At 42.6% G+C, this 24,742-nt stretch overlaps 1 protein-coding gene across 9 annotated transcripts in view; it reads right to left on the bottom strand.

Annotated features, from left to right (window-relative positions):
- The window catches only part of ralgapa1 (Ral GTPase activating protein catalytic subunit alpha 1), a 319,967-nt gene that overhangs the window by 143,448 nt on the left and 151,777 nt on the right, over positions 1–24,742 (bottom strand). For all 9 annotated transcript variants that reach the window (XM_060829079.1, XM_060829081.1, XM_060829087.1 and 6 more), the window contains exons 24-26: positions 11,009–11,164; positions 10,262–10,390; positions 1,059–1,184 (exon numbers count right to left, since the gene is read on the bottom strand). In XM_060829079.1, the coding sequence (XP_060685062.1) occupies positions 1,059–1,184; positions 10,262–10,390; positions 11,009–11,164 (411 nt within the window). The remainder of the gene's footprint in view (positions 1–1,058; positions 1,185–10,261; positions 10,391–11,008; positions 11,165–24,742) is intronic.

Genomic DNA, 24,742 nt, shown 5'->3' with positions numbered 1-24,742 from the left:
CGTCTTTGCTGATGAACAACTATACTAATCCCATTTACCTGCACTTGTTTCACAGCCTTCCATACCATGGCATTTTAAGTACTTGTTCAGATGCTTCTTAAAAGTTGAGTGAATACCTGCCTCCACCACCATCTGAGGCAGCCTGTTCCTTATTTCTACCATCCTTCGGGTGAAAAAACTTTTCGCCTATGTGATCAGGTTCTTCTGATAGTATGGTGACCAGAACTGCACACAGTATACTATCTGTGGTGCAAACAATGCTCTATAAAGTTGCAACAAGTCTTCCCTGCTCCTATATTCTACACCCCAGCTAATGAAAGCAAACATCTCGTATGCCTTCTTCACCATCTTATCAATCTAAGCTGACATTCACAGGGGTCTATAGACTGATACACCATGGTCCCTTTCTTTCTCCTTTTAGCTACACATTTATCTGACCTATCTATCTATACTTGTACACAGTTGCATGCGACACTGGAAGCAATCTGGGGATTAGAACATTAGCCCTTATCTACTAAACTACGACTTAACAATTTAAATTTCTCATTTTGTGTTTTAACCATGACATGCAGCACGACTGCTGGCAATTCACCCTCCCCCTTCAAAATACCCTGCACCCGCTTGAGACATCCTCACCCTAGCACCATGGATTTTCATTTGCAGCCACAGAACTGCTTGCCAGGTGAATTTAGTGAGAATCTATCATGCATGACAACTTTGTGACTTCGCACATTTTTTGGTGTGAAACCTGAAGCGGAAATTCTGCTTCAAGAGGGTAACTCATATAACAGTTTTCTGAATTTCATGTTAAATTTGCATGTTCCGTAGAAATTGCTGTCATCTCCACATTTTAACAATTATGGGATTGATACCTGTTACTTTAATCAGAGGATTAGAGTCACAAATTTTAATTTGGTGAAGAATGGAGTAGAGTATATGTAAACAAAGAAATTAAGACAAAATATTGGATTGCAATTTGTGCTTTGGAGGAGCAGGTAGAATAAAAAAAATTGATAACAATTCAACACATCAAGCACCATTTGCTTGAGAAATCTTACCTTAACATCATCACATTTTGTTGATAAAATGTCCACAAGAGAAGGCTGTAAAGTAGGGAGGTCTACATATATATTTGGGAAACAGACTAAAGAGCCCAATAGAATCTGAGCTTCTACTCTTGGAGCCTGAAATGAAAGAAGAATATATATGGAAATTCCAGGCAAATCAAATTAAATCATAATTTAATTCATATTTAATACTGGCTTTACAATTGGAAAATCTAGACCAATTTACTAAAACAATGATAAATCTATTCTTATTGAAACACCAATTTTTGTGTTGTTTGAAATATTACTTAATGACTAATTAGTATATTCTGATAGAGTATTACTTTGGCAAATTTGTGGCAATATATAAGGTTATTGCCCTTTTCATTCATTTAATTGGATACGCAACTGTAGAATGCATACAATTCTTCCAAAACTTTTGATTCCGCATTTCTTCTTTGTTAGGGCATCTCTACTGGTTCATGCTGCTGACATATCATCCACGTTACTATATTGCATGATTAGCTATGACAGCAAGGGTAACTGGATCATTTACACTAAAAACAGAAAATGCTAGAGAAACTCAGCCAGCAGAAAGACAGCAAATAGAGATAACTTGAAATATTAACTTATACTGGACTTGAAATGTGAACTCAGTTTCTCTCTCCACAGATGCTGCCAGTTGCTACATTTCACCAGTTTTTCTGTTTTTACTTCAAATTACAGCATCTTCAGTATTTTGCTTTCATTTAATTGATCGATGACCACAGTCAAGATCATTATAGTCTCATATATTCACTATGAATATAAAAACTTTACAAACAAAAAATACAGGAATTGATGGAGAACACATCAACAAGGATTCATCTAAGCAGCCTTAGATGGTAGAAGAATGCAAATTATGTTATCTTCAGCAGCAACTTTGCTGTGATGAGCTAAATTGGTATAGATCAGGTCATCAGATGGTACATTCAGCAGATGGTACATTCAGCAGACTGTACAGCTATACAAATACTGCACTTACCTACTGAACTGCAACCGTAAAATAATCTTCATTATTTAGTACAACAACAGAAGAAAACTAGTTTGGTATTTTAATGGTCAGGGAAAATCTCTATTCAACGAAAGAAAAATTCAATTTTTAAAAGTACATTGATTGCTCTGTTCATAAATGTTTTAGAAAAAAATCAGTGTCAAAGAACTTGCCATAATCGAAAACGTCAGTAAGACATTCTTTCAGATCTAAACAAAAGGCAACCGGAAGTCCTCTGAAATGTTCAATTTTCAAAGGGAATGCTTGATTATTACAGTGTTTAAAGTTTGAAATTGGAGAAATACCAGTGATTGAAGTATCACATTAGAAGTCTTGAGTATTGCTGAGTTTTCGTTTGACATTCATCAGGACAATTTGCAAAACTGCAAGCTGAAAGGGAAAATTAACATTTATACTCCTAAGACGTTAGAGGGTTTATTTGTTCTGTTGACATGTAAGAAACTGGATATTCTGGGGGTTGTATTCTTCTGTCTTGCAGGCAGGATGTGACAATCTAATCATACTCTGTAAATAGTGTTTTAAGGAATAACCTTATTTCCAAAAACAATGTGAGATCATGTAAATACTTCAGTCTGTTTTTGGGTGGCATGTGACTATGGAGGAGTGGCAGGGGCTTGTGCCTTGTGTGCATGACTGACTGTGATGTCAAATCTGCTAGAAAGGAGAACTGTTCCCTTGTTTAGAGAGCTTCTCTAGACACGCTTCGCAAGCATTGCGAAGAGTGTTAAGGGATCTTCCAAAGTTTGTACTTGCTGAATAAATTTTGGTTCACATAAGTTGGCATATTGCAATTGCATCAAGTGTGTAAGAATCTCGAGAAAAAGAACCTAACACTCTATGAGAGGAGAGTGCTGATTGATTTGCAACTGATCACTGACTGATAGAGGCATTACCATAGAATGCACCTATTAATCCTGACTGACAGTTAACTGTTCGGATTTGTTTAAGTTTTAAATCAGGCAGGTTGACTCTGATGGTCAGGGTAGTGCTCTGAGGAATAAAACCGTGAATGGCTCTTAACTATTTTGTGCAGTGAGTGCACGCATATTTCCTGTTTGCAAAGCACAGGGTTCTGCATTCATTTCTAGTACATACTAGTGCGCCATACAGTGAGCCCACATAGACAATTAGCCAAACTGAACTAAACCCAGGTCTCTGGCGCTGTGAGGCAGTTGTGCTAACCACTGAGCCATAGCTCCTAATACTGGACACTGTATTGTGAGCTCTGCAAGCATGAGTTGGTCAGGTAGGGTCAGTACCTTGTTTGTTGTGAATAGATAAAAGGAATATGCCGTTAGAAATAAACCATCAATATTACACACCAGGCAACACATTTGCTCTGACATTCAAATATCGTATGGAATTTAATTTAGATAAATGCGAGGTGCTGCATTTTGGGAAAGCAAATCTTAGCAGGACTTAGACATTTGATGGTATGGTCCTGGGGAGTGCTGCTGAACAAAGAGACCTTGGAATGCAGGTTCAAAGCTCCTTGAAAGTAGAGTCGCAGGTAGATAGGATAGTGAAAAAGGCGTTTGATATGTTTTCCTTTATTGGTCAAAGCACTGACGACAGGAGTTGGGAGGTCATATTGCAGCTGCGCAGGACATTGGTTAGACCACTTTTGCAATTCTGTGTGCAACTCTGGTCTCCTTCTTATCGGCAGGATGTTGTGAAACTAGAAAGAATTCAGAAAAGATTTACAAAGATGTTGTCAGGGTTGGAGGATTTGAGTTATAGGGAGAGGTTGAATAGGCTGGGGCTGTTTTCCAGAAAGCTTTGGAGGCTGAGGGGTGACCTTATAGAGGTTTATAAAATCATGAGGGGCATGGATAGGGAAAATAGACAAGGTCTTTTCTTTGGGACGGAGGAGTCCAGAATTGGAGGGCCAACCAGATATCCCAACCCAATCTGGTCCCACTTGCCAGCATCCGGCCCATATCACTCCAAACCCTTCCTATTCTTATACCCATCCAGAAGCCTTTTAAATGTTGCAATTGTACCAGCCTCCACCACTTCCTCTGGCAGCTCATTCCATACACGTCCCACCCTCTACGTGAAAAAGTTGCCTCTTAGGTCTCTTTTACATCTTTCCCCTCTCACCCTAAACCTATGCCCTCTCGTTCTGGACTCCCCTATCCCAGGGAAAAGACTTTGTCTATTTATCCTATCCATACCCCTCAGGACTTTATAAACCTCTCTATGGTCACCCTCAGCCTCTGACGCTCCAGGGAATACACCCTCAGCCTATCCAACCTCTCCTGTTGGCTCAAATGCTCAAACCCTGGCAACATCCTTGTAAATCTTTTCCAAAGACTTTCAAAGTTTCACAACATCTTTCCAATATTCCAAAAGTGGCCTAATCAATGTCCTGTACAGCTGTAACATGACCTCCCAACTCCTGTATTCAACACTGCGAGCAGTAAAGGAAAGCACACCAAATGCCTTCTTCACTATCATATGTACGTGCAACTCCCCTTTCAAGGAGCTACGAACCTGCACTCCAAGGTCTCTTTGTTCAGCAGCACTCCCCAGGACTTTATCATTAAATGGTTCAGCCCTGCTAAGGCCTGCTTTCCCAAAATAGAGCACCTCATGGTGATTTAAATTAAACTCCATCTGTCACTTCTCAGACCATTGACTCATCTGGTCCAGATCCTATTGTAATCTGAGGTAACCTTCTTCGCTGTCCACGACACCTCCAATTTTGATGTCATTTGCAAACTTACTAACTATACCTCTTATGCTCAAATCCAAATCATTTATATAAATGATGAAAAGTAGTGGACCCAACACCGATTCTTGTGGCACTCCATTGGTCACAGGCCTCCAGTCTCAAAAACAACCCTTCACCACCACCCCGTCTTATACCTTTGAGCCAGTTCTGTATCCAAATGGCTAGTTCTCCCGGTGTTCCTTGAGATCTAACTTTGCTAACCAGTCTCCTATGGGGAACCTTGTCAAATGCCTTACTGAAGTCCATATAGATCATGTCCACCGCTCTGCCCTCATCAATCCTCTTTGTTACTTCTTCAAAAAACTCAATTCAAGTTTGTGAGACATGATTACCCATGCACATAGCCATGCTGACTATCCCTAATCAGTTCTTGCCTTTCCAAATAAATGTATACGCTGTCTCTCAGGATTCCCTCCAACAACTTGCCCACCACCGACATCAGGCTCACTGGTCTATAGTTCCTGACTTGTCCTTAACACCTTTCTTAAATAGTGGTACCATGTTAGCGAACCTTCAGTCTCCCGGCACCTCACCTGTGACTATTGATGATACAAATACCTCAGCAAGAGGCCCAGCATTCACTTCCTTAGCTTCCCACAGAGTTCTGGAGTATCTCCCCCATCTCCTGCGGTTCCACACATAGGCAATCTTGCTGATCTGTGAGGGACCCTATTCTCTCCCTAGTTACCCTTTTTGTCCTTAATATATTTGTAAAAACCCTTTGGATTCTCCTTAATTCTATTTGCCAAAGCTATCTCATGTCCCTTATTTGCCCTCCTGATTTCCCTCTTAAGTATACTCCTACTGCCTTTATACTGTTCTGAGGATTAATTTGATCTATCCTGTCAATACCTGACATATGCTTACTTCTTTTTCTTAACCAAACCCTCAATTTCTTTAGTCATCCAGCATTCTCTAGAACTACCATCCTTTCCTTTCGCCCTAACAGGAATATACAGTCTCTGGACTCTCGTTTTTCTTATTTCTGAAGGCTTCACATTTTCTAGCCGTCCCTTTACTTGCGAAAATCTGTAACCAAAAAGCTTTTGAAAGCTCTTGCCTAATACAGTCAAAATTAGACTTCCTCCAATTTGGAACTTCAACTTTTAGATCTGGTCTCTCCTTTTCCATCACTATTTTAAAACTAATAGAATAATGTTCGCTGGCCCCGAAGTGCTCTCCCACTGACACCTCAGTCACCTGTCCTGCCTTATTTCCCAAGAGTAGGTCAAGTTTTGCACCTTCTCTAGTAGGTACATCCACATATTTGACACTGCATATCGCATTAACGCATGGCAGGCTCTAAGATAGTCACTATGAGTTCTGTAAAATGTCCATTCTACCTTAATTTAAGAGTAAGATTTTTGAAATGTGTGCAACAGGAGGAAACTAGCAGTCTCGTGCTGCCTATTATGCAGTAGCAATGAGTGGGGTTTGCCACTAACAGGATGCTGCTTTCAGGTTAAAGAAAAATGCCTGCCTATTAAATAATTGAGTAATATGGTATATTAATTTCAGAGCTGGTGTGATGCCAGGTTTGTATGTCATTCATCCCGATGATTCGTGGATCGTATCAAACTGCATTTCCCTTCAGTCATTCAATCAAGTACCAACAAGCAAGGACAAAAACAGAAGTTGCTGCAAAGGCTCAGCAGGTCTGGCAGCATCTGTGAAGTGAAATCAGAGTTAACGTTTCGGGTCCAGGGACACTTCCTCAGAACTTGGACCCGCAATCTTAATTCTGATTTCTCTTCACAGATGCTGCCAGACCTGTTGAGTTTTTCCAACAACTTGTTTTTGGTTTTGATTTACATCATCCACAGGTCATTCAGATTTTATCAACAAGAAAGATACTGTTTGCATCCAAAATAGTTCATGCTAGCAATATTGGTTGTGGCCATTACAGAGACGTGGGTAGAACAGGGACAAGAATGGCTGTTGCACGTTCCAGGGTTCAAATGTTTTAGTAGGATCAGACATGGGGGTAAAAAAGGGGGAGGCGTGGCATTACTTGTCAAAGACAGTATCACAGCAGTGGAATGGACGATGGAAGAGGACTTGCCATCTGAGGTAGTTTGGGCTGAGGTTAGAAATAGGAAAGGTGAGGTCACCCTGTTAGGTGTTTTCTACAGGCCTCCTAATAGTCCTAGAGAAGTAGAGGATAATATTGCGAGGATGATTCAGGAAAAGAGTGAAGGTAGCAGGGTGGTTGTTATGGGGGACTTTAACTTCCCAGATATTGACTGGGAGAGCTATAGCTCGAGTTCATTAGATGGGTCGGTGTTTGTACAATGTGTGCAGGAGGGTTTCCTGACACAATATGTCGACAGGCCAACAAGAGGGGAGGCTATATTGGATTTGGTTCTAGGTAATGAACCAGGCCAGGTGTTAGACTTGGAGGTAGGTGAGCACTTCGGGGACAGTGACCACAACTCGGTGACTTTTACTTTAGTGATGGAGAGGGATAATCGTGTGCCGCAGGGCAAGAGCTATAGCTGGGGGCAGGGAAATTATGATGCAGTGAGGCATGACTTAGGATGTGTGGATTGGAAAAACAGGCTTCAAGAGAAGAACACTAATGAGATGTGGGGAGTGTTCAAGGAGCAGCTACTGCGTGTCCTCGATAGGTATGTACCAGTCAGGCATGGTGTAAAGGGCCTTGTGAGGCAGCCGTGGTTTAGTAAGGAATTGGAGTCCCTTGTGAAAGGGAAGAAGGCGGCATATGTAAAGATGAGGCGTGAAGGTTCAGTAGGGGCGATTGAGAGTTATAAGGTAGCCAGGAAGGAGCTAAAGAGGGAGCTAAGAGAAGCGAGAAGGGGACATGAAAAGTCTTTAGCTGGTAGGATTAGGGAAAACCCAAAGGCTTTCTATAGGTATGTCAAGAATAAAAGGATGACTAGGGTAGGTATCGGTCCAGTCAAGGATAGTAGTGGGAAGTTGTGTGTGGAGGCGGAGGAGATTGGAGAGACATTAAATCAGTACTTTTCATCAGTATTCACTCAGGAACAGGACACTGTTGCTGATGTGAATATGGAATCACAAATAATTAGAATGGATGCCCTGGAAATATGCAGGGAAGAGGTTTTGGGAATATTGGAAAGGATGAATATAGATAAGTCTCCTGGGCCTGATGGCATTTACCCCAGGATCCTATGGGAAGCTAGGGAGGAGATAGCAGAGCCATTGGCCTGGATTTTTATGTCGTCGTTGTCAACAGGAATAGTACCAGAGGACTGGAGGATAGCGAATGTGGTCCCATTGTTCAAGAAAGGGAGTAGGGATAGCCCTAGCAACTATAGGCCAGTGAGTCTGACTTCAGTGGTGGGCAAAGTCTTAGAGAGAATGGTAAGGGATAAGATTTATGAACATCTGGGTAGGAATAACGTGATCAGGGATAGCCAGCATGGTTTTGTGAAGGGCAGGTCGTGCCTCACAAACCTTATTGAGTTCTTTGAGAAGGTGACCAAGGAAGTGGATGAGGGTAAAGCAGTAGATGTTGTGTATATGGATTTTAGTAAGGCGTTCGATAAGGTTCCCCATGGTAGGCTAATGCTAAAACTTCGGAGGTATGGCATTGAGGATACATTAGAGGTTTGGATTAGGAATTGGCTGGCTGGAAGGAGACAGAGGGTAGTAGTTGATGGATTATGTTCATCTTGGAGCGCAGTTACTAGCGGTGTACCACAAGGATCTGTTTTGGGACCATTGCTTTTTGTTATCTTTATAAATGATCTAGAGGAAGGACTTGAAAGCTGGGTAAGCAAGTTTGCGGATGACACAAAAGTCGGTGGAGTTGTGGATAGTGAGGAAGGAAGTGGTAGGTTACAGCGGGATATAGATAAGTTGCAGAGCTGGGCGGAAATGTGGCAAATGGAATTCAATGTAGCTAAGTGCGAAGTCGTTCACTTTGGTAGGAATAACAAGATGATGGATTACTGGGCTAATGGTAGGCTACTTGGTAGTGTGGATGAGCAGAGGGATCTTGGTGTCCATGTACACAGATCTCTGAAAGTTGCCACCCAGGTAAATAGTGCTGTGAGGAAGGCATATGGTGTACTGGGCTTTATTGGCAGAGGAATTGAGTTCCGGAGTCCTGAGGTCATGTTGCAGTTGTATAAGACTCTGGTGCGGCCTCATCTGGAGTATTGTGTGCAGTTTTGGTCGCCATACTATAGGAAGGATGTGGAAGCTTTAGAACGAGTGCAGAGGAGGTTTACCAGGATGTTGCCTGGAATGGTAGGAAAATCTTATGAGGAAAGGCTGAGGCACTTGGGGCTGTTCTCATTGGAGAAGAGAAGGTTTAGGGGAGATCTGATAGAAGTGTATAAGATGATTAGGGGTTTAGATAGGGTAGATACTAAGAACCTTTTACCGCTAATGGAGTCAGGTGTTACTAGGGGACATAGCTTTAAATTAAGGGGTGGTAGGTATAGGACAGATGTTAGGGGTAGATTCTTCACACAGCGGGTTGTGAGTTCATGGAATGCCCTAGCATGAACTATTTTGGATGCAAACAGTATCTTTCTTGTTGATAAAATCTGAATGACCTGTGGATGATGTAAATCAAAACCAAAAACAAGTTGTTGGAAAAACTCAACAGGTCTGGCAGCATCTGTGAAGAGAAATCAGAATTAAGATTGCGGGTCCAAGTTCTGAGGAAGTGTCCCTGGACCCGAAACGTTAACTCTGATTTCACTTCACAGATGCTGCCAGACCTGCTGAGCCTTTGCAGCAACTTCTGTTTTTGTCCTTGCTTGTTGGTACTTGATTGAATGACTGAAGGGAAATGCAGTTTGATACGATCCACGAATCATCGGGATGAATGACATACAAACCTGGCATCACACCAGCTCTGAAATTAATATATCAGTGGTGAACTCTCCTTCTTTATGGTCATTTAAGCGGGCATTGGATAGGCATTTGGAAGTTATTGGGCTAGTATAGGTTAGGTTGGATTCGGTCGGCGCAACATCGAGGGCCGAAGGGCCTGTACTGCGCTGTATCCTTCTATGTTCTATGTTCTATATCTGCAATAGGGTCCAACATTTGATGCGATTCTTCAATTGGACAATATGAGTGCGCAAAGAATTATACTGACAACTAACTATCACTCAGGATCATGCTGTGATACATATGCTTGTATTGGAACTATATATATTGATTTTGTATTCTTATAAAACGTCCTGATGAGTGCAAGACAAAAGCCTCATAAAATGATTCTTTTTACAGCAAATTTCAAGTTCTGCGGTACTGAACATTTCCAAACATTAATATTTATTAATTCCAGATGACATGCCCACACATTACCTCTTAATTCCAAATATTTTTCCTGTTGACTACAGAAATCACAAAGTAATGTTGACTGAATTTTCAAAATAAGCTACATTAATTAATCAGAAAATATAGTAATATGTATTGACTTACATTAAGTGAAGAGGAGAATGTTACTTTACTAGCAGCAACTATAAAATCCCAAATTAGCATGGTAGCACCAGGCAACCCAATAGAAAAGAACCTTGGAGAACAATGCTTGATGATGGTGTTCACAATATCCTAAAGTATTTTTAAAAATAAGATTAAAACAGAAGACAACTAAAATGGACAGTTTCTCATTGTATACATCAAATAGAACAAGCAATAATGTTGGTCTTAGAGTGCAACTGCTGACACTTAGCGCAGTGCTCCAAACAAATCAAATGCAGAAATTATTTGCTAATTACATTAATGCAGCAAATATACTGAAGCAATACCTCAGACATAAGGTTTATACACATTACCAGAAATGATAGACCTGCGATTTTTGCAACAGTATGTTTATTTTTACCCACCACTCTAAGATTATTCACTTCATTGATTTCTTCTTTTCTCTTCTCAATTATAGCACTTGCTCAAAAAACTACTTGCAAAGCACATGCAAGATAAATTATCTGTTCAAAGTTTTAATTTTTCTTTGCTCTGGACCAGGTCTAATTGGCTTATTTCAACTATCTTGAGGTGTGGTAGCAAAATATCTCAAACCTACATTGCTTGTAATGGAACAGTCTCTAGCCTGTTCACTAAGCAAAAAAAAACTTACAATAACAGCAACTTTAACCTGTAACTTTAAATTAAATAACTCAAATTCTGGACATCTGAAAATACACAAATAGACTTTAAACAGGAAAAGCTAACCTGATCAAGATTTAAGAGTCCACTGTGCATTATATTGTAGAAGTGAACCAGGAAATCAGAATTAGGTGAAACATCTTGACGTCGTTTCATAATTTTGCAGATAAGCTTGTAAGCATGCAGCTTTCCTTGCTTATATTTTTCTGGTAATGTTGTTGCCTAATTAAAAAAAAATAAAATTTAGCATCAAATATGATGTTCAGAAAAAGTTATTGCTTATTAATTACTGAAAGTTGCAGCTTGAATTAGACTGTTATATTTCACGTACAAGATTTAATTACATGATCTCTACTGCTCATTGATTAAAGGTCTGAAAAGAATTTCAGCCCCATTTCCTGTTCACAGAGATAAATAAAACAATGTCCAATAACTATAATTACAGGAATGAATAAATCAGTCCCCACTGTGTCGCAATAATTAGAAACAGAACTACAGGCTGGTAGGTATAGGGAATGCTGGATGACTAAAGAAATTGAGGGTTTGGTTAAGAAAAAGAAGGATAGATCGAGTGTAAAGTATAAGATTATAAAGGCAATAGGAGTACACTTTAGAGGGAAATCAGGAAGACAAAAAGGGGACATCAGATAGCTTTGGCAAATAGAATTAAAGAGAATCCAAAGGGTTTTTACAAATACATTAAGGACAAAAGGGTAACTGGGAGAGAATAGGGCCCCTCAAAGATCAGCAAGGCAGCCTTTGTGTGGAGCTGCAGAAAATGGGGGAGATACTAAACGAGTATTTTGCATCAGTATTTATTGTGGAAAAGAACATGGAAGATATAGAATTATAGGAAAATACATGGTGACACCTTGCAAAATGTCCATATTATACAGGAGGAAGTGGTGGATGTCTTGAAACACATAAAGGTGTATAAATCCCCAGGACCTGATCAGGTGTACCGTAGAACTCTGTGGGAAGCTAGAGAAGTGATTGCTGGGCCTCTTGTTGAGATATTTGTATCATCGATAGTCACAGGTGAGGTTCCGGAAGACTGGAGGTTGGCTAACGTGGTGCCACTGTTTAAGAAGGGTGGTAAGGAGAAGCCAGGTGACTGTAGACCAGTGAGCCTGACCTTGGTGGTGCGCAAGTTGTTGGAGGGAATCCTGAGGGACAGGATGTACATGTATTTGGAAAGGCGAGGGATAGTCAACATGGCTTTGTGCGTGGGAAATCATGTCTCACAAACTTGATTGAGTTTTTTGAAGATGTAACAAAGAGAATTGATGAGGGCAGAGCAGTAGATGTAATCTATATGGATTTAGAAAGGCTTTCAACAAGGTTCCCCATGGGAGACTGCTTAGCAAGGTTAGATCTCACGGAATACAGGGAGAACTAGCCATTTGGATACAAAACTGGCTCAAAAATAGAAGACAGAGAGTGGTGGTGGAGTATTGTTTTTCAGACTGGAGGCCTGTGACCAATGGAGTGCCACAAGGATTGGTACTGGGTCTACTACTTTTTGTCATTTACATAAATGATTTGGATGTGAGCATAAGAGGTATAGTTAGTAAGTTTGCAGATGACACCAAAATTGGAGGTGCAGTGGACAGTGAAGAAGGTTACCTCAGATTACAACAGGACCTAGACCAGATGGGCCAATGATCTGAGAAGTGGCAGATGGAGTTTAATTCAGATAAGAGATCTATGGGGCAACTTTTTCACACAGAAGATGGTACGTGTATGGAATGAGCTGCTAGAGGAAGTGGTGGAGGCTGGTACAACTGCAACATTTAAGAGGCATTTGGATGGGTATATGAATAAAAAGGGTTTGGAGAGATGTGGGTTGGGTGCTGGCAGGTGGGACGAGATTGGGTTGGGATACCTGGTCAGCATGGACGGGTTGGACTGAAGGGTCTGTTTCCATGCTGTACTTCTCTATGACTCTAAATGCAAGTTGCTGCATTTTGGGAAAGCAAAACTTAGCAGGACTTATTCACTTAATGGTAAGGTCCGAGGGAGTGTTGCTGAACAAAGAGACCTTGGAGTGCAGGTTCATAGCTCCTTGAAAGTGGAGTCGCAGGTGAAAAGGATAGTGAAGAAGGTGTTTAGTATGCTTTCTTTTATTGGTCAGAGTATTGAGTACAGGAGTTAGGAGGTCATGTTGCGGCTGTACAGGACGTTGATGAGGACACTTTTGGAATATCGGAAAGATGTTGTGAAACTTGAAAGGGTTCAGAAAAGATTTAAAATGATGTTGCCAGGGTTGGATGATTTGAGCTATAGGGAGAGGCCGAACAGGCTGGGGCTGTTTTCCCTGGAGCGTTGGAGGTTGAAGGGTGACCTTAGAGAGGTCTACAAAATCATGAGGGGCATGGATAGGATGAACAGGCAAAGTCTTTTCCCTGGGATCAGGGAGTCCAGAACTTGAGGGCTTATGTTCAGAGTGAGAGGGGAAAGATAAAGAAGAGACTTAAGGGGCAACATTTTCACACAGAGGGTGGTACGTGTATGGAATGAGCTGTCACATGAAGTGGTGGAGGCTGGTACAATTGCAATATTTAAGAGGCATTTGGATGGGTATATGAGTAGGAAGGGTTTGGAGGGATATGGGCCGGGTGCTGGCAGTTGCAACTCTCTGGTCGGGATGGACGGGTTGGACCAAAGGATCTGTTTCCATGCTGTACATCTCTATGATTCTATGATAATCTGCAATAAAATACAAAAGTTGAAATTGAGATACTTAAATTTATTCCATTTAACACACGATTAATTGCATCCTCTGAACAGTACCACTGCATGCTTGCACTGACGTGAGGGTAGTATTTCATGTGAGAAGGTGACATGTGCTTCCAGTACAAGCAGGGCTGTATGAATTTGACAGAGCTTCCAAACAGATCAGTATTAACATATTTAAACAAAGAATTAATAAATAGATGAATATGATGTAAGTACCAAATGACTCCATAATTCAATGTAAATATTTCCATTTTAATACTTTATAACCTTCTGACTTGACTAATTAAACACATACTGGCTGATCACCTATTTTTTACACTTCCTATACTTGAGTTCATCCAAGACTATGCCACTCAGGTTTTAACTTGCTGCAATTCCTACTCTTGATTAATTCTGGGCTTTCTTTCTCGCATCAGAGAGAGGCGGGAGCTAGCCGAAGTGAAGGCAGAGCGCAAAGCCGGTCGGGAAGGTAAGTGATTGTTATTTGAGTGGGTGTGTTCTAGACCCCAGGTCCTACAATGTAGGGCCTCCCTCCTTCCTCCTCCTCTAACCTAAATTAAAATACCATGTCTCGCATGGTGTGTTGCCTGCCCGGTGCCAGGGTGCGGGACATTTTTTTTTCTAGATTAGATTACTTACAGTGTGGAAACAGGCCCTTCGGCCCAACAAGTCCACACCGACCCGCCGAAGCGCAACCCACCCATACCCATACCCTTATATTTACCCCTTACCTAACACTACGGGCAATTTAGCATGGCCAATTCACCTGACCCGCACATCTTTGGACTGTGGGAGGAAACCGGAGCACCCGGAGGAAACCCACGCAGACACGGGGAGAATGTGCAAACTCCACACAGTCAGTCGCCTGAGTCGGGAATTGAACCCGGGTCTTCAGGCGCTGTGAGGCAGCAGTGCTAACCACTGTGCCACCGTGCCGCCCACGACATCTCTGACTGGCTTGAAAGGATATTGGAGCGGGAGGGGGAGGATCCAGTTGTTGTGGTCCACGTTGGTACTAACAACATAGGCAAGACTAGGGTGGAGGGCCTGTTTGGGGATTACGAAGCACTAGGAAGAAAATTTAAGTACAGGTCCTCAAGGGTCATAATCTCCGGATTACTGCCTGAGCCACGTGCCAATTGGCAAAGGGATAAGAAAATTAGGGAAATTAACATGTGGCTAAGGGATTGGTGTGGGAAAGAGGGATCCCACTTCATGGAGCATTGGCATCAGTTTTGGAACCGGGTGGATCTGTATCGTTGTTCTAGCGAAGAGGATAAATAGGGTGGTCAGTAGGACTTTGAACTTCTGAGTTGGTTGGGGTGGGGGGGGTGAAGTGAAAGTGACAGGGAGTATGGAGTTAAATCGAAAGATAAGCAACAGGATAGCATTTGTGCAGGCAGATTTGAACTCGAGGCAGACTGGGAATGCAGCAAAAAGGAAGGATAACTTAGGACATCTTATGACTTCCAATATCTTTAACGATAAAGTTAGCATTAAGGCACTTTACCTGAATGCTCGTAGCATTCGTAACAAAGCAGATGAAATCATGGCACAGATCATAGTGAATGATTATGATATGGTAGGCATCACAGAGACGTGGTTACAGGAGGGTCAGGACTGGCAGTTAAACCTCCAAGGATTTTCAACTTATCGAAAAGACAGGGAGTTGGGCAGAGGGGGTGGGGTTGCCTTGTCAGTTAAGAACAAAATTAAATCTATAGCACTGAATGACATAGCGTTGGATGATGAGTCTGTATGGGTGGACTTGAGGAACCACAAAGGCAAAAAAACCATAATGAGAGTTATGTACAGACCTCCTAACAGTGGTCAGGACCAGGGGCGCAACATGTACCGGGAAATAGAGAAGGCATGACAGAAAGGCAAGGTCACGGTGATCATGGGAGACCTCAATATGCAGGTGGACTGGGTAAATAATGTTGCCAGTGGATCCAAAGAAAGGGAATTCATGGAATGTTTACAGGATGGCTTTTTGGAACAGTTTGTCATGGAGTCCACAAGGGAGCAGGCTATTCTGGACTTAGTGCCATGTAATGAACCAGACTTTATAAAAGATCTTAAAGTAAGGGAACACTTCGGAAGCAGCAATCATAATATGGTAGAGTTCAGTCTGCAGTTTGAAAGAGAGAAGGCAAAATCGGATGTGATTTACAGTTAAATAAAGGTAATTATGAGGGCATGAGGGAGGAACTGACAAAAATAGACTGGAAGCAGAGCCTTGCGGGGAAGACAGTAGAGCAAAAATGGCAGGAGTTTGTGGGTATAATTGAGGACACTGTGCAGAGGTTCATCCCCAAGAAAAGAAAGATTATCCGGGAGGGATTAGACAGCCATGACTGACAAAGGAAGTCAGGAAATGAATTAAAGAAAAAGAGAGATCCTATAAAGTGGCCAAGAGCAGCGTGAAATCAGAAGATTGGGAAGGCTACAAAAACAAACACAGGATAACAAAGAGAGAAATAAGGAAGGAGAAGGTAGGCTAGCGAGTAATATTAGAAATGACAGTAAATGTTTCAATACATAAGAAACAAACGACAGGCAAAAGTAGACATTTGGACACTTCAAACTGATGCTGGAAGCCGAGTTATGGGAGATAAGGAAATAGCAGGAGAACTTAACAAGTACTTTGCGTCAGTTTTCACAGTGGAAGACATGAGTAGTATCCCAACAATTAAAGGGAGTCAGGGGGCTGAGTTGAGTATGGTTGCCATTACAAAAGAGGAAGTACTAGAAAAGCTAAAAGGTCTTAAAATTGATAAATCTCCTGGCCCTGATGGGATACAGAGCTGAAAATGTGTTGCTGGAAAAGCGCAGCAGGGCAGGCAGCATCTAAGGAACAGGAGATTCGACGTTTCGGGCATAAGCCCTTCTTCAGGAATCCCTGATGGGATACATCCTAGAGTTCTGAGAGAGGTGGCTGAGGAAATAGCGAAGACATTGGTTGAGATCTTTCAAAAGTCACTGGAGTCAGGGAAAGTCCCGGATGATTAGAAGATCGCTGTTGTAACCCCTTGTTCAAGAAAGGATCAAGACAAAAGATGGAAAATTATAGGCCAATTAGCCTAACCTCGGTTATTGGTAAAATTCTAGAATCCATCATTAAGGATGAGGTTTCTAAATTCTTGGAAGAGCAGAGTCTGATTAGAACAAGTCAGCATGGATTTAGTAAGGGGATGTCGTGTCTGACAAACCTGTTGGAATTCTTTGAAGAGGTGAAAAGTAGGTTAGACCAGGGAAACCCAGTGGATGTGGTCTATCTAGACTTCCAAAAGGCCTTTGATAAGGTGCCACACGGGAGGCTGCTGAGCAAGGTGAGGGCCCATGGTGTTCGAGGTGAACTACTGGTATGGATTGAGGATTGGCTGTCTGACTGAAGGCAGAGAGTTGGGATAAAAGGTTCTGCAAGGTTTGTGCGAAGATTTGTAGCTCGGGTGCTCGTTGTTGTTGTTCTGTTCACCGAGCTGGAAGTTTTTGTTGCAAACGTTTCGTCCCCTGGCTAGGAGACATCATCAGTGCTCTGGAGCCTCCTGCGAAGCGCTTCTTTGATGTTTCTTCCGGTATTTATAGTGGTCTGTCCTTGCCGCTTCCGGGTGTCAGTTTCAGCTGTCCGCTGTAGTGGTTGGTATATTGGGTCCAGGTCGATGTGTTTGTTGATGGAGTTTGTGGATGAATGCCATGCCTCTAGGAATTCCCTGGCTGTTCTCTGTCTGGCTTGCCCTATGATAGTAGTGTTTTCCCAGTCGAAATCATGTTGCTTGTTGTCTGAGTGTGTGGCTACTAGGGATAGCTGGTCGTGTCGTTTCGTGGCTAGTTGATGTTCATGTATGCGGATTGTTAGCTGTCTTCCTGTTTGTCCTATATAGTGTTTTGTGCAGTCCTTGCATGGTATTTTGTAAACTACATTAGTTTTGCTCATGTTGGGTATTGGCTCCTTTGTTCTAGTAAGTTGTTGTCTGAGCGTGGCTGTTGGTTTGTGTGCCGTTATGAGTCCTAAGGGTCGCAGTAGTCTGGCTGTCAGTTCTGAAACGCTCCTGATGTATGGTAGTGTGGCTAGTCCTTTTGGTTGTGGCATGTCCTCGTTCCGTGGTCTATCTCTTAGGCATCTGTTGATAAAGTTGCGCGGGTATCCGTTTTTGGCGAATACCTTGTATAGGTGTTCCTCTTCCTCTTTTCGCAGTTCTGGTGTACTGCAGTGTGTTGTGGCTCTTTTGAATAGTGTCCTGATGCAGCTTCGTTTGTGTGTGTTGGGGTGGTTACTTTCATAGTTTAGGACTTGGTCTGTGTGTGTTGTTTTCCTGTGTACCCTTGTGGTGAATTCTCCGTTCGGTGTTCTCTGTACTATCACGTCTAGGAATGGGAGTTGGCTATCCTTTTCTTCTTCTCTCGTGAGTCGGATTCCTGTGAGTGTGGTGTTGATGATCCGGTGTGTTTTTTTTTCTATTTCCGAAAAAAAGAGAAAAAAAAGAAAAAAAAAACACACCGGATCATCAACGCCACACTCACAGGAATCCGATTGACGAGAGAAGAAGAAAAGGATAGCCAACTCCCATTCCTAGACGTGATAGTACAGAGAACACCGAACGGAGAATTCACCACAAGGGTACACAGGAAAACAACACACACAGACCAAGTCCTAAACTATGAAAGTAACCACCCCAACACACACAAACGAAGCTGCATCAGGACACTATTCAAAAGAGCCACAACACACTGCAGTACACCAGAACTGCGAAAAGAGGAAGAGGAACACCTATACAAGGTATTCGCCAAAAACGGATACCCGCGCAACTTTATCAACAGATGCCTAAGAGATAGACCACGGAACGAGGACATGCCACAACCAAAAGGGCTAGCCACACTACCATACATCAGGAGCGTTTCAGAACTGACAGCCAGACTACTGCAACCCTTAGGACTCATAACGGCACACAAACCAACAGCCACGCTCAGACAACAACTTACTAGAACAAAGGAGCCAATACCCAACATGAGCAAAACTAATGTAGTTTACAAAATACCATGCAAGGACTGCACAAAACACTATATAGGACAAACAGGAAGACAGCTAACAATCCGCATACATGAACATCAACTAGCAACGAAACGACACGACCAGCTATCCCTAGTAGCCACACACTCAGACAACAAGCAACATGAATTCGACTGGGAAAACACTACTATCATAGGGCAAGCCAGACAGAGAACAGCCAGGGAATTCCTAGAGGCATGGCATTCATCCACAAACTCCATCAACAAACACATCGACCTGGACCCAATATACCAACCACTACAGCGGACAGCTGAAACTGACACCCGGAAGCGGCAAGGACAGACCACTATAAATACCGGAAGAAACATCAAAGAAGCGCTTCGCAGGAGGCTCCAGAGCACTGATGATGTCTCCTAGCCAGGGGACGAAACGTTTGCAACAAAAACTTCCAGCTCGGCGAACAGAACCACAACAACATAAAAGGTTCTTTTTCGGAATGGCAGCCAGTGACAAGCGGTGTCCCGCAGGGTTCAGTGTTGGGGCCGCAGCTGTTTACATTGTATATTAATGATCTGGATGAAGGGACTGGGGGCATTCTAGCAAAGTTTGCTGATGATACGAAGTTAGGTGGACAGGTAGGTAGTACTGAGGAAGTGGGGAGGCTGCAGAAGGATCTAGACAGTTTGGGAGAGTGGTCCAGGAAATGGCTGATGGAATTCAACGTGAGCAAATACGAGGTCTTGCACTTTGGAAAAAAGAATAAAAGCTGAGACTACTTTCTAAATGGTGAGAAAATTCGTAAAGACAAAGAACAAAGGGATCTGGGAGTGCTAGTCGAGGATTCTCTCAAGGTAAACATGCAGGTTGAGTCCGTGATTAAGAAAGTGAATGCAATGTTGTCACTTATCTCAAGAGAGCTGGAATATCAAAGCACCGTTGTACTACTGAGACTTTATAAAGCTCTGGTTAGGCCCCATTTGGAGAACTATGTCCAGTTTTGGTCTCCACACCTCAGGAAGGACATAATGGCACTGGAGCGTGTCCAGTGGAGATTCACACGGATGATCCCTGAAATGATAGGTATAACATACGAGGAATGGCTGAGGATCCTGGGATTGTATTCATTGGAGTTTAGAAGATTAAAGGGAGATTTAATAGAAACTTACAAGGTAATACATGGCTTGGAAAGGGTGGACACTAGGAAATTGTTTCTGTTAGGTGAGGAGACTAGGACCCGTGGATACAGCCTTAGAATTAGAGGGGGCCAATTCAGGACAGAAATGCGGAGACATTTCTTCAGCCAGAGAGTGGTGGGCCTGTGGAATTCATTGCCGCAGAGTGCAGTGGAGGCTGGGGCACTAAATGTCTTCAAGGCAGAGATTGATAAATTCTTGATGTCAGAAGGAATTAAGGGCTATGGGGAGAATGCTGGTAAGTGGAGTTGAAATGCCCATCAGCCATGATTGAATGGCGGAGTGGACTCGATGGGCCGAATGGCCTTACTTCCACTTCTATGCCTAAAAACTCCACAGACTTGCCACAAAAAGAGGGTCCAAGGAAGTTCCTGTGGATTGAAGAGTGAGGCTTTAGCTCAGGAGTTTTTGACAAGGAGGTTGAGTGAAGTGATTACACCACAGTTGAAGAGGGTGAAGACATGACTGCCAAGCTGGTTTAGTGAGCTAGGTGCTTGATGTGGGAGGTCAACGACTCTGGTGTGTCTGGCTCGTGTAAGTGTGGAAAGTGTGTGCACGTTCAGCTACTGACAGAGCATATTGCAGCACTGATGAAAGAACTCAAGGACCTTAGGCTCATCCGAGAGAACGAGATCTTTCTGGACAAGACCTTCAGCAAGGTTATTACATCAATCATACCAGAAGAGAGCAGGCGATGAGGAAGGCAGAGAGGAGACAGGTGCAAGAGACCCCGGGGGAAGTACCTGTCAGGGACAAGTTGAATCTTTTGGAAACAGTAGAAACAGATGTCACTGCCAGTCCGCGAGGGGCCAGGTCTGTCAATCTAAAGTTGGCGTGGAGGCAGAGCGGAAGAGTCGGACATCGCACAGAGCCGTGGTAATAAGGGACTCCATAGTGAGAGGAACTGACCGGGGCTTTTGTGGCAGCAGACGGGACTTAAGGATGGTGTGTTGCCTTCCTGGTGCCAGGGTTAAAGACATCACAGACAGAGTGCAGGAAATCCTCAAGGACGAAGGTGAAGAGCCAGAGGTGGTGGTACATGTCAGCACAAATGATGACGGGAAGAAGAGGAGGAACATACTACAGCGGAGAACTAGGAAGAAGGCTGAAAAGCAGGACTCCAAGGTGATTATCTCTGGTTTGCTTCCAGTTCCTCGGGCTGGTGAGGCTAGAAACAGGGAGATAATGGACTTGAACGTGTGGCTGGGGAGCTGGTGCAGGAAGCAATGATTTAAATTCTTGGATCACTGGGGTATGTTTTGTGATAAGCATAAATTCTACAAGAGAGACAGTTTGCACCTTAATAGGTTAGGGACCAGCATTCTGGCAGGCAGGCTTGCTACTGCAACACAGCTACATTTAAACTAAGTAGCAGGGGGGAGGGGACAAACTGGATGTTTAAGAAGGAAATTGGTGGGGAAGTTAGAACATGAGAAGTCAAGAAAGACAACTGCATCAATGAGGCAGAAAACTCAAAGGGATCATGCTGTAAGGTTGAGTGAAATAGGAGCTGATGGGAAGGGTGAGGGCAGTAACAAATTAAAAATACTACACATGAATGCACAAAGCATTAGAAATAAGATGGAGGGGCTTGAGGATCTTTTGGAAATTGGCAGATACAATATTGTGGGGATAACTGAGACGTGGCTTCAAGTGGACAGGGCCTGGGAAATGAATATTCAAGGCATAAGGACAGACTGACGGGCAGAGGGGATGGGGTGGCCATGTTGGTAAGGGATGATATTCAGTCCCTTGCGTGGGGGGACCTAGAAACAGGGGATTTGGAATCAGTGTGGATAGAGCTGAGAAATACTAAGGGTAAAAAAACCCTCTTGGGAGTTATCTACAGGCCCCCAAACAGTAGTCTGGATGTCAGATGCAAGTTAAATCAGGAGCTGAAATTGGCCTGTCGCAAAGATGTTACTACAGTTGTTATGGGGGATTTCAACATGCAGGTAGACTGGGAGAATCAGGATGGTACTGGACCTCAAGAAAGAAACTTTGTGGAGTGCCTCAGAGATGGATTCTTAGAACAGCTGGTGCTGGAGCCGACCAGGGAGAAGGCAATTCTGGATCTGGTATTGTACAATGAACCAGAATTGGTCAGGAACCTTGAAGTGAAGGAGCCACTGGGGAAGTAGTGACCATAATACAATAAGCTTCAATCTGCAATTTGAGAGGGAGAGGGTACAATCGGAAGTGACAATTTTTCAGTTGAATAAAGGGAACTATGGAGTTATGAGGGAGGAGCTGGCCAAAGTTCAATGGTGCAATACCTTAGCAGGGATGACAGTGGAGGAACAATGGCGGATATTTCTGTGTATAATGCAGAAATTGCAGGATCAATTCATTCCAAAAAGGAAGAAAGATCCTAGGAGGAGGCACAGGTGGCCTTGGCTGATGAGGAAAGTTAAGAAACATATAAAGTTAAAAGAGAAAAAGTATAATATAGCAAAGATAAGTGGGAAAACGGAGGACTGGGAAGCTTTTAAAGAACAACAGAGGATTACGAAGAAGGAAATACGTAGAGAAAAAATGAGGTACAAAGGTAACCTGGCCAATAATATTAAGGAGGATAGTAAAAGATTTTTAGGTATGTGAAAGGCAAAAAAAAAGGTTAAGAATAATATTGGGCCCTTGAAGACAGAAACAGGGGAATATATTACAGGGAACAAAGAAATGGCAGAAGAATTGAATTGGCACTTCAGATCTGTGTTCACTGGGGAAGACACAAGCAATCTCCCTGAGATACCAGTGGCTGAAGGACCTGAACTGAAGGGAATTTATATTTGCCAGGAATTGGTGTTGGAGAAACTGTTAGGTCTGAAGGTTGATATGTCCCCAGGGCCTAATGGTCTACATCCCAGGGTACTGAAGGAGGTGGCTCGAGAAATCGTGGATGTGTTGGTGATTATCTTCCAAAGTTCGATAGATTCGGGATTAGTTCCTGCGGATTGGAAGGTGGTTAATGTTATACCACTTTTTAAGAAAGGTGGAAGAGAGAAAGCAGGAAATTATAGACCAGTTAGTCTGACTTCAGTGGTGGGAAAGATGCTGGAGTCTATTATAAAGGATGAAATTACGACACATCTGGATAGTAGTAACAGGATAGGTCAGAGTCAGCATGGATTTATGAAGGGGAAATCATACTTGACTAATCTTCTGGAATTTTTTGAGGATGTAACTCTGAAGATGGACGAGGGAGATCCAGTAGATGTACTGTACCTGGACTTTCAGAAAGCTTCTGATAAAGTCCCAAATAGGAGGTTAGTGAGCAAAATTAGGGCGCATGGTATTGGGGGCAAGGTACTAACTTGGATTGAAAGTTGGTTGGCTGATAGGAAACAAAGAGTAGTGATAAACGGCTCCGTTTCAGAATGGCAGGCAGTGACCAGTGGGGTACCGCAGGGATCAGTGCTGGGACCGCAGCTTTTTACAATATATATTAATGATATAGAAGATGGTATTAGTAATAACATTAGCAAATTTGCTGATGATACTAAGCTAGGTGGCAGGGTGAAATGCGAGGAGGATGTTAGGCGATTACAAGGTGACCTGGACAAGTTAGGTGAGTGGTCAGATGCATTGCAGATACAGTTTAATATGGAAAAATGTATGGCTATCCATTTTTGTGGCAAGAACAGGAAGGTAGATTACTACCTAAATGGAATCAATTTAGGTAAAGAGGCAGTACAGAGAGATCTGGGTGTTCTTGTACACCAGTCAATGAAGGTAAGCATGCAGGTACAGCAGGTAGTAAACAAGGCTAATAGCATGCTGGCCTTCATAACAAGAGGGATTGAGTATAGAAGCAAAGAGGTTCTTCTGCACCTGTACAGGGCCCTGGTGAGACCACACCTGGAGTACTGTGTGCAGTTCTGGTCTCCAAATTTGAGGAAAGACATTCTGGCTATTGAGGGAGTGCAGCGTAGGTTCACGAGGTCAATTCCTAGAATGGCAGGATTACCTTACACTGAAAGACTGGAGCGACTGGGCTTGTATACCCTTGAGTTTAGAAGCCTAAGAGGGAATCTGATTGAGACATAGAAGATTATTAAAGGATTGGACACTCTGGCGGCAGGAAACATGTTTCCGCTGATGGGTGAGTGCCGAACCAGAGGACACAGCTTAAAAATACGGGATAGACCATTTAGGACAGAGATGAGGAGAAACTTCTTCACCCAGAGAGTGGTGGCTGTGTGGAATGCTCTGCCCCAGAGGGCAGTGAAGGCCCAGAGTTGGAATTAGCTCTCAAGGATTGTGGAAGCAAGGGTTATGGAGATAAGGCAGAAACAGGATACTGGTTAAGGATGATCAGCCATGATCATATTGAATGGTGATGCAGGCTCGAAGTGCAGAATGGCCTACTCCTGCACCTATTGTCTATTGCTGACTTAGATTGGTTTGGTTCAAGTAATACTTTGACTTGAAAGTTCTGTTCCTGGTTTTCAGTGGGATGATGATTCAGTAGGGAAAGTTGCTTCGTTCTATGCTCTATATGTTTATGATTCTGTACCAATTATTATTTGCAATGAATAGCTTGTGGATTTTATTACTATTGTTAACCATGTGATTTACAACACAATCCTCTGGTTTTGGCCATTAACTTTGCACTAAAATAGATCTTCAAGCTTTCCTATCACCTTATAAGTTTAAACATATCGCAACATGATATTTTGACACTTTATTATGAAGTGACAACTGTGCCACTAATGTTCATACCACTGACAGAAACATTTTGATAATATTTCAAAACAATCTGTTTTTTCCATAATCAACACAGAATAATAATAACTGCACTTATTCAATGTCTAAATCCTGATAATGAAAGCAGTATACAATGTTTAATAATTACAT

Source organism: Hemiscyllium ocellatum, chromosome 8, assembly GCF_020745735.1.
Source record: "Hemiscyllium ocellatum isolate sHemOce1 chromosome 8, sHemOce1.pat.X.cur, whole genome shotgun sequence".
Lineage (NCBI taxonomy): Eukaryota > Metazoa > Chordata > Chondrichthyes > Orectolobiformes > Hemiscylliidae > Hemiscyllium > Hemiscyllium ocellatum.
The sequence above is the reverse complement of the archived record's forward strand: the minus strand, read 5'-3'. Positions and strand labels throughout refer to the sequence as shown.